This window comes from Trichechus manatus, unplaced genomic scaffold, assembly GCF_000243295.1.
Source record: "Trichechus manatus latirostris isolate Lorelei unplaced genomic scaffold, TriManLat1.0 scaffold00161, whole genome shotgun sequence".
NCBI lineage: Eukaryota > Metazoa > Chordata > Mammalia > Sirenia > Trichechidae > Trichechus > Trichechus manatus.
In genome coordinates this window covers 3,252,548-3,263,129 of record NW_004444097.1, presented here as the reverse complement: position 1 = coordinate 3,263,129, position 10,582 = coordinate 3,252,548, and the positions used below count along the sequence as shown (strand labels likewise).

Below are 10,582 nucleotides of genomic sequence, written 5' to 3'. Positions count from 1 at the left end.
AGGTGGAATAAATAGTTAAATATAAAAGAAACTATAATATAAATGGAAGAAAATATAACAATTTCCTATATGACAATTCATATAGGAAAAGATTTATAGCTTTACTTAAAAAATGTAAACTTCAGTGTGATAAACACACACACACACAAAATAGAAAAGCAAATCACTTACCATGAAAAACATATAACAATTATATCAAAAAAAGTTAATATCCTTATATTTTAAATAAATCTTGAAAATCACTAAGAAAAAGATAAATATCACAAATAGAATATGGGCAAAGAGCACAAATAGATAATAGACAAAAGCAAAACCACAAATGCCAATGAACATACAAAATATTCAACCTTACTAGTAATAAAATAAATAACAGATTAAAAAAATTACTTTGCATTTTACAGCATCAAAGATATTTAAAGTGGTATTATCTGTGGTCTTCTGGAATGGGTGTGCCATACATTACGGAGATTTAAATTGGGATAGCCTTTGTGGAATTCTTTTTGCCAATGTATATCATAACCTTCCAAAGATGCATAGTTCTACTTCTTTATCAGAAGATGATCAGAGAGGTGCACAAAGATTTTATTCAAGTATGATCATAACATTATTTGTAACCAAAAAGTACAAACAAATAAAAACGAAATATAGATGTCCAATAAGATTAATAGGTTTTTTTTTTTTTTAAATCATGGTCAATTTTTATTGGCTGCCTACTATGTGTTAGAAATCCCTGGGTGGTGAAAACAGTTGAAGTGTTCAGCTACTAACCGAATAGATGGAGAGTCAAGTCTACCCAGAGGTGCTTTGGAAGAAAGGCTTGGTGATCTACTTCTGAAAAATCAGCCGTTGAAAACCCTACGGAGCCCAGTTCTACTCTGACACACATGAGGTCACCATCAGTCAGAATTGACTCAATGGCAACTGGTTTGATTTTTGCTTTTTACTATGTGTTAAGTACTTGAATCATATGTAGAGTCATGAATCATGCTACCTTTAAAAATCATGTTTTTGAAGAGTAATAACATGGAAAAATGTGCACAATAAAATGTTATATGAATAAAAAGAAAGACCCCCCTCAAAAAAAACCTGCGTGTGTGTGTGTGTGTGTGTGTGTGTGTGTGTGTGTATAGCAAGATCTAAAAGACTGAAAGGAAATACATCAAAATGGTAACTGTGGAATCACTGAATAATGAAAATATAGGGGATCTTAATTCTTTTTTTCTTTTGCATTTTTCATTTTTAGAAATAGTGTATTACTATTTTAATTGGAAAAAGATGTAATTTATTTCAACAATGTATTTCTCTAAGTAAAAATGTTAATTTACTCAAAGAAAAATGCAATACAAGTGTAAAATGCTAAATGCAATGTAAAAAAGTAAATATTTTCATTTACTTAAGTTAAATAATAGTGACTGTAATAACTTATGCTGATCTTTAATTTTTTTGATTAATCAAGTATATGTCGAGTGCCCCCTCCTCTGTGGCCGGGTACTGTTTCAGAGCCTGAGGTACTGCTCTGCTGAAGGAAACCAGCAAAAATCCCTGGTGCTTCAGTGAAGGTGGGGAGCAGGGAAAGGAAAAGTTTATGTTCATGCTGTTTCTCTGTGAAGAAGTGCTAGTGCACGCAGTGTGTGTGTGGGGGGTGGGGCAGGGGATGCTGTTTCTGGGAAGTCCCCTGAGCATGCAATAGGAAACCTGACCCTAAATATTAACTCTGAAATGAGCATGCTCAACTAATTAACCAAGCAGGAGACAGTGACCCGGAACACTGGCACTTTTGCTTATCTGTCATAAAACGTCACCATTATCTGAATGGAAATCCTGGTGGCATAGTGGTTAAGAGTTTGGCTGCTAACTAAATGTTGGCAGTTCGAATCCACCAGGCACTCCTTGGAAACCCTATGGGGGCAGTTCTATTCTGTCCTATAGGGTCAGAATCGACTCTATGGCAAGGGGTTTGGTTTTTTGGTTTATTATCTGATTTGGGGGACCAGTCCACCAATGAAAGGTCTACTCTCAGGATCCCCGGCAATGCACATGGCTGAAGGGGTAGAGTTGAGGGAGGTGGATGGCTGATCTTATTTTTATAAATCAGTAACTAAACTTAATTTTTAATAACTGAGTTTACAGTTATCTGATGCCTGAGGTCATTTACAGAGGTTGCAGGACTTATTTATTTTTGATGTTTGGTTCACAAACATTAATTAGTTTCATTTAATGGGAGGCTACTGAGAAAAGGGACGGTAGGAGGGTGGCCCTTAATCACGTTTGTTTATTACGTTGAAAAAAATTATAGTGACTTCAGAATAAAAATGAAATAATTCTTTCAAAGTATAAAACGGCAAGTGCTAGGAATTCCACCAAGTACCTACATGTGAAACTTTGGAAAGTTCTTATAACAAGCTGTCAGGCAGAATAGTAGAGAAACAGGAAGTTTCTTGTGATTAACAGCAGGGCGCTCATGTGAATATGCTCTGCTTCGCATTAACGACCAAGAAACCCCCGCTCCGGCCAGTGCCTTAGCACAGGACCCCACAGCACAGAAGGCATTTCACAGAAAACCACGCACCGTGTGTGATGCAGTTATTGCGGAAGGTATGGGGAAGATTTCCTGTTACTTACTTTCACTGATGATTTCCAGGGAAGGTATGAAGTAGACCTCACAGACAGTAGACACAGCCATGAACATGTAAAGGATAATTAGGAAGTAGATGATGATGCCTCCCTCTGCTCGTTCCTGTTTCGTGAAAAAACCTTGAGGAAACTCCGAGGATGGAGAAACAATGCATTGGGTAGTATTTCCTGGGAAGGAAAAGGAGGTGAAGTTTGAAGGATGCTGGTGTCTCACATTCCAAGCCCACAAAGAAAGATTCCCGAGAAGAAGGGTGGGGTGGAAGTTTAAGAAGAGGATATTTACAGAGCACTTGCAAATAGGATGTAGTTGTAGAGTCTTAAAAAATGTCTTTGGAACAGGAAAGAGGCACTTTAATGAAACAAACTGATGATTAGAATGAGGAAATCATGAAATCACTCCTCCGTGCAGGCGTTGGAGTCCCTGGATGGTGCAACGGTTCGGTGCTCAATTACTAACCGAAAGGTTGGTGGTTCGAACACACCAGAGGTGTCTTGGAAGAAAGGCCTTATGATCTGCTTCCAAAAGTTCCCAGCTTTGAAAACACCTTGGGGTACAGTTCTACTCTGCAACACATGGGGTCGCTGTGAGTCGGAATCGGCTCGGTGGCAGCGGGTTCTTTTTTTTTTTTTTTTGCCTGCTTTACTTCTAAAAAGTTATTCTAAGCCCCTTCGTTTCCCCAAGTAGAAACTGTATCTCTGATGAATAAAGCTTTCTAATACCTGTACAATTTCATTTTCCCATTTCAGAGCCCAAGATGTCCACAAGCCTGCAAAGAAGCAGCCCCCGGCTCCAGAGGGAATTCCTAGGAAAGAGAAGATTTTTTTCCCTGATGAAATCCCCAGCAATAAAAACAGGACACTCGCCGGCTTTGTGATCTCTGTGAATTACTTTGGAGCTATCTTTGAGAACCTAGTTGAGGGATGAAAAGGGTTTGATACCCTTCCAAAAGCTTGAAGCCAGAGCAGAGCAGATGCAGCAGAAAGCGTTAGCAGAGTCAAGGGAGAATTTCCCTCTTTGTTCTTCAGCCGTATGTGGCAGCACCCAGTGTCCACCTACCTGTGGCCCGCGGGGGTCGCCGGGGCAGGGAGGCACCTGGGGCAGGCAGGTGTGCGGTGGCCCAGAGGGTCGCGAGCAGCAGGGCCCTTCTTGCCCACCTCGGGCCCCCATTTGTCCGCATTTTGGCTGTGCTCTTGCTGCAGCACATGCTTCGGGAAGGGAGAAGGAGGATTAAGCTGGATCATGTGAGGAGGCTCCTTCCTGCCCAGTTCCCTGCCCAGGGCACATCTCAGCAAGGCCAGCACCGGAGGGAGGGTGATCAGAGCCAGCCCAGCTTTTCTGATCAGGAGACCCAAGCACCAGGGAGGCTGTTCCCATGGTCCACAGTCTCTGAGGGCAGGTCCACGCAGCTTGTGCTTTAGTAAAATGAGTGCTGTTATTTAATGTCTTCATACTGGCTCTGCTTTCAACTTTCTTTAGATCTGTAAGAACCTGGATTTGCAGCTGCTTGCATCTCTCTCTCTCCAGCCCTTGCTCCTAGAAGTTGCTGGGGCTGGTGTGATATGACTGGTTAAGCACTCAGCTACTAACCAAAAAGATGACAGTTCAAATCCATCCAGAGGCGCCTCAGCAGAAAGGCCTGGTGATCTGTTTCTAAAAGGTCACAGTCTTGAAAACCCTATGGAGCGCAGTTCTACTCTGCAACACATGGGGTCGCCACGAGACAGAATCCACTTAACGGCAACTTGTTTAGCTTCTGTGTATATGTGTGTGTGTGTGTACATTTTTTGGCTAGCTTGGCACCTTTCTGTATTTCTCTTTTGGCCTCTCACCTCCATCGCCAGTTAGGGGAGGGGTAGGAAGATCACTCTGGAGGCAATTATCTAGAGGAGAGGTGATGGTGGCTTGAACAAGGCAGTGGCAATCGGCATGGAGAAGCCAACAGCTTCAAGAAGTACTGAGGAGGTAGAGTGGATGCTATTTGGTGGTTGATTGGCTGTGTGCTCCGCCAGAGTGAGCTATCTAAAATACAATTTGTTAAGCCAAGGAACGTTCAAATACAGACCACTGTCTTCCCCACTCCAGCATTTACTGGACTTGCCCAGATGTTAAGAACTTGTGGCAGGAGAGCATAGTGGTTAATAGCACAGGCTCTGGAGCCAGACCACCTGGTTTGAGTCCTAGAAGTGCTACTTAGTAGCTATGTGACCTTGGGCAAGTTATTTAATCTCCCTGTGTCTCCATTCCACTCTCTGTAAAATGAGGATATTAGGGTACCACCTCTATATAGGGTTGGAATGAGAATTACGTAAATGACTACATGTAATTTGTTTAGAACAGCATCTGCCACATGGTCAATGTTAGATATCTTCTATCATTGTTATTCTTGTCTAGACCAACTACATGTGTCTAAACAAGTCCATCTTGATTGAGACAGAAACTTCTTGGTCACAAAACAGTTGTATAGTTCTCCTGCAACTCTTATGTTTCTTTGAGGAAAGAGCATGAAAATTGATGTGCTTGCTATATTTTAGATTTAGAAATTGGTTTTTTTCTGGTGGGAAGGAGTAAGTTACTTCCGGATGTTTGTGATCTTGGGTTGGTAAAAATTCTCAAACATTCTTGTTTTGCTGGGAATTGCTACCCATTATAAACGTCTCTAAAGTTGTCATTTCTAGGAACTGGATATCCAGATGTGTGGTGTGGTTGTGAGGTTGGAATGATGAGTCAGCACAGTGCAGCCAGTAACAGAGCAGCTTCCCAACAGGCAGACTTCCAGCTGCCGGCACCCACAGGAGGCGGCACCCTGAACCTCTGGACCGTGGTTTCGGTGCCAACAGTGGCTAAGACTGGGGCAAGAGACCACGTAGTTTTGTGCTGAATGGAAGTGTCCCATGAGGCTCTCCTCTTCAAAATGTAGTAGTTCAATCAGCCAAAAATCATGAGCAAACAAAATACCGACAATAGCATAAAAACACAAATCCACAGTGAATAATTCCAATGCATGTTATTAACTAATTCAAGAAACTAAGCAAGTATCTGAAGATAGGAGCCAATTCCGATGGATCAGTAGAGTACTCCATAAACGTTTGTTGATTTAATGGTTCTTGAAAACACATTCCCAAAACACACAGGTACTCGGTCTAAACAAACTATTGAATAAACTTTAGATTTACTGGGAAAAGAGAATTTAGAAGGCTAACTAGATTTGCTTTACACATTTATTCTTCATCTTACAAAAGGATTTAAATAAATTTTTTTTTGTTGTAAAATAAAACACATACAGAAAGCCACACAAAATAAATGTATAACTTATTTGTTATTATATTGTATCATTGTTGAGATTGTTTTTAGAGGATGAGTACCTTGTAACCATCCTCAGGTCAAGAATCAGAATGTTGTCAGCCGATCTATAAGCCCCTTTATGTGCCTCAGTGTCAACGCTTCCCTTCCCCCTGAAAGCAGCCGATTTTCTGACTTCTGTAGTAATCACTTGTGTGTTTAATACTTTATGCACCATTCCTAACTGAGTGCATCCCTAGACACTACAGTTTAGTCTTACCTTAAAAATAATATCTTTTAAAGTCTCTTTTAATCCATAGGTTCCACCCCCCTTCCTTTTCTTTTCCTTATAATTTATCTGTTTGAAAACCCCACGGCGTTCGAATCTGTAGAGTTTTCCCCAGTCCTAATTTTGTTGATTACGTCCTTGCAGTGTAGTTTAGCACGCTCCTCATTTTCTACACTTTTGCAAATCAGTAGCTGGATGCAGAGGCTTGATCACATTCAGGTTCTACCCCTTTGGCAAGACTATAGGTGGTGGTGTGAGCCTTCATCAGGAAGCACACAGTGGTGGCTTGTCTCTCTCTTTGTGATGTTAGCAGCTACTTATGCTCGTTGCCTAAATCCATTACAAATTCATTGGGGGTTGCAAAAGGGTGACATTTTAATTCTCTCATTTCTTTTTCATTTATCAGTTGAAATGATTATAATTAGTTCATAAAGAAATTATTTCTCATCTATTCTTTGATTTCCTAGTAGTGCAATTTATATAGAAAAGACAAGACACATGCTTGAATCTTTCCTTTTATTTACAAACTCTCAAGACAACAGATTGGTTCCCTATCATCCTCCAAACACGACCAATTATAGTTTTTTAAAAATTATGAACAACAAAAGGATTTAAATATATTTTGTGGGTTCCAATCAATTGCAGTTATTATCCTTTTTGAAGCTTAAATTTTCTCATGTATTGCTGGTGAAATCCTCTTCAAGTTGGCTTCTAACACTCTTTGACGTGATCTTAATAATCTTTTGATAGCTTCCTCACTCCCTGGTATAAAAAGATGTCCCAAGCTCATCTTATACATGAAATCAGCCATTTCTTCAGAAGTTCTTGCTCTTCCTGTTCACTGACCAATACCAGCTTAGCAGGTTTATCTCATATACCTGGGGCGGTGCTGAGTTAGTCCCTGTTATGCTTGGGAATTACAGCTAATAGTCTATGTGCATTGTTCAGTACAATTCTCCCACCAACCCTAAAGGATAGGGGATAGTTCTCACCTGGCTGCTGATAAAAGTAGCTGGTGGCTTTTCAAGTTACTGATGACTTGGCCCCTCCCTGGATCAACTGAATCAACATATGTGGGGGCGGTTCAGGAATGGATAGTTTAAAAAATTTCCCAGATGACTTAAAGAGTGTTGAGGACTACTGGAATGCATTTTGCTATTCCTGCTTTATAAGAGCTAGATTGAGTCAGTTGCCTAAAATCTAAGGTTATATAGCTCCTTAGTGGCAGAGCCAGGCTGCGGATAAAGTCTGTTTAATGCCACCATGCATATCCTTAACTGCGAAGTTGATTCCTTAGGCTAAGTTCCACAAGGACAAAAACCATGTCTGTCTAATTCCCTGCTGCACTTCCAGTATTCAACACAGTGCCAGGCACGCGGTGGGTGTCTAATAAATGTTGAATGAATATAATAATGAATGAATGATATAAGTAAGGAATTCCACAATGAATTTTCTTTGGCAGTGTTCATAGGACCCCATAAAAATACACACGGTCTTTTGTCATCCAAAATGTCATCTGCCTGCTTCTCCAAGGGCTTGTCCAAGGTGTCCTCTAACCCAGAGGCTCATTTAGCTTCCAGGTCCACCCGCTGATGTCTCAAACACAGCTTTGGCTCCCCCAACTTCCTGTTGGAGAGAATATAGGAAATTCTACTGTTAGGAGCCCTGTGAAATCTACCACTTGCAAAGATATTTTGATCTTCCTCCATGGAATGAGAGCTAGTAATGTTGGCCATCCACTGCCCTTTGTCATCTGCACACTCAAGCTTGAAATCAAGGTTTTTGAGCTGCTCTGATTGCTCTGAAGGAATCAGTGCAACCTAGGGCTGTTCCCACTGCTATTATTTTTTAACTTTATATTGAAATATACATATGGAAAAGTGCATGTGTTTTGTCATTGTCTTTTGTGATTTAAACATGCAGAGTCGAGACATGTGGGTAAGCCTTGATAAGGTGAGTGTTTGATTGCCACCAAGGTAAAAACAACATGAGAGGCTAGGGTAGAGTAGTGTTGCATGTAAACGCATTGTGTTATGGAGGCTTCAGTGTCCCATTTGCTACTGCCCCACCAGTGGCCCTCCTTCAGGTTGCTGGAGTAAGAGAGCAGTCTGAGAATCACCATAACAAGGAGCTTCCAGCTCAGTCTACTAAGCTTCTTCATTTTTGTCTAGCTATCAAATGGGCTGCTAGCTTGAACCACAGCCAGGGCTCAATAGCATTCAACTCATCCAACTTTCCTACACACTCATCCTTCCTGAGTTTATCAGCAAAAATCAGGGTCAAGCGCTGGCTTAGAGCATGAGTGATCATTCCCAATTTTCACCCTAGTTCAGATTGGCCTCCTTCCACTGTGTGGGTCCAACTTGGTGAAAATGATTTAAAACCTTTTCAGTTCTTGGAAGGCCTTCACAGTCTTCTCAAAGTTTGTGCATTTTCTTTTCTTTTTTCCTTTTACTGGAGGGCATATTCCATTTCTCTGAATGCTAAAGGGAAGTTCAAAGTATTTGGTAGTATTCAAATTTTCCAGGCCAAATATTAATTAAAATAAGTAACATTTTCAAAGTAGAAATAACTTTAGAACTAGCCAAACCTGGGTTAAATATATACCCTTCCACCAGTCTTTGAGAAACTCAGTGAATGGGAATACTACCACATACTAAAAAGGCTGTCTAGTTAAAGGCCTAGAACATAAATCTCATTCCCCTTTTCCTCTGTACTGTAACTCCGTGAAAGCGCGTCTTATATTACCAGAACCTGGCAAAGTGCTTGGCTCTCAATGAAACTGAATGCACTGGGCAAGCCATCAGTTGGAAAAAAATTAATAGATAAGGGATTTTTCATTAACTATATTTATAAAAGATGGAATTTGACTTTTATCCTGATTTTTGATGCTTGTTACTCCCACTTCATTTGTGCTAGCCTTACTCTGTCTTCATTCTCAGAGAGTTTAAATAGAAGTCTCCCCTGAGCATTTCAGTACCAGTTATCAGCTGCCGGGGAGTCGACTCTGACTCGTGGCGACCCAACTCTGACTCACGGTGACCCCATACATGTCAGAGTAGAATTGTGCTCCACGAGGGTGTCAATGGCTGATTTTTCAGAAGTAGATTGACAGGCCTTTCTTCTGTGGTGCTTCTGGGTGGACTTGAACCTCAAACCTTTTGGTTAGCAGCCATACGCATTCACACCACCCAGGCACCCCCAAACCAGCTGCCACTGAGTCAGTTTTGACTCTTGGTGATTCCATGTGTGTCAGAGCAGAACTGTGTTTCATAGGGTTTTCAGTGGCTGATTTTTCAGAAGTAGATCATCATGCTTTTGCTGGGTTGTGTAATGAGTGATCTAGAAAAAACCCTGCCTCCAGCCTGGCTTTGTCGTTTCAGCTCTACTTCACTGTGTGTTGTGAGGGGGAGGCAAGTGAGAATAAGAAGTGGAATGGCCCTGACTCAAACATTGAAGAGTATGTAGATTCATTTTCATGACTTAATATAATAACTCTTATCAGGGTCTGCATTAGCATCATCATTTTTCTGCTGTGTGAAGGCTGACACCCCTATGTGAGGAGATTGATGCCTCTTTTACTCTAAATAATAGGGACAAAGACATTCATCAGAGATTCTTCAAAATTTGCTGCACTTAGAAGTTCTCCCCTGAGTCTGGAACTCAAGAGCCATTGAGCTCCTAAGGACTGAGCATATGAGAATCTGGTCTCACAGAAAGTCAACCAATGCTTTGTAAGTCTTCTCCATGTTGGGTAGGCTATATTCCACCCCCCCTTACTTATTGACTATCCATTATCCAACATTTCACCATTTATGACAATAGTAAAAAATCTACTATCCCACTATTTTGCACATTAACGACCTATGTCTGGCACTAACAAATGCCAAGGTGTGAGACGAGAGTAATGCTGGCTGTGATGGTTACGTTTATGTGTGAGCTTGGCGGGGCCATGATTCTCAGGGGTTTAGCACTTATGTGATGAAGTAATCTGGCAGTTATGTAATGATGTAATTTGGCAGTTAAGTAATGAGGTAGTCTTTCTCCATTTTGTGATCTGATGTGGTCATCCTCCTTTTTCACACAACGCTGATTTTTGCATAACGACCTGGTCTTTGGAAACTAACTGTCGACAAGTGAGGAGTGGGTGTACAAATAATCTAATCGCTTTGAAGTCCTTTCTTAACAATCAGGCCATATCTCTGTTGTTGTGTGGGTTGTGGAACTGAAGGACAAGTAAGAGAATTGACCAAAAGGATTGACTATTGGAAGATGACTAACTTAAGACACCATGTCCATCCGCTCCAAGACTGCACCTGGTTACTAAGTAAGGCAGAGACATAAAAGCCCAGCCATTTCAACTGACACAGACAACTCTG

At 41.0% G+C, this 10,582-nt stretch overlaps 1 protein-coding gene across 1 annotated transcript in view; it reads right to left on the bottom strand.

Moving 5' to 3' along the window:
- Window positions 1-3,839, bottom strand: part of SLC24A5 (solute carrier family 24 member 5) — a 23,057-nt gene extending 19,218 nt beyond the window's left edge. The window contains exons 1-3 of the mRNA XM_023740670.1: window positions 3,692-3,839; window positions 3,355-3,437; window positions 2,623-2,962 (exon numbers count right to left, since the gene is read on the bottom strand). Coding sequence (XP_023596438.1) covers window positions 2,623-2,962; window positions 3,355-3,437; window positions 3,692-3,839 — 571 coding nt within the window. The remainder of the gene's footprint in view (window positions 1-2,622; window positions 2,963-3,354; window positions 3,438-3,691) is intronic.
- Window positions 3,840-10,582: the final 6,743 nt, after the last annotated feature.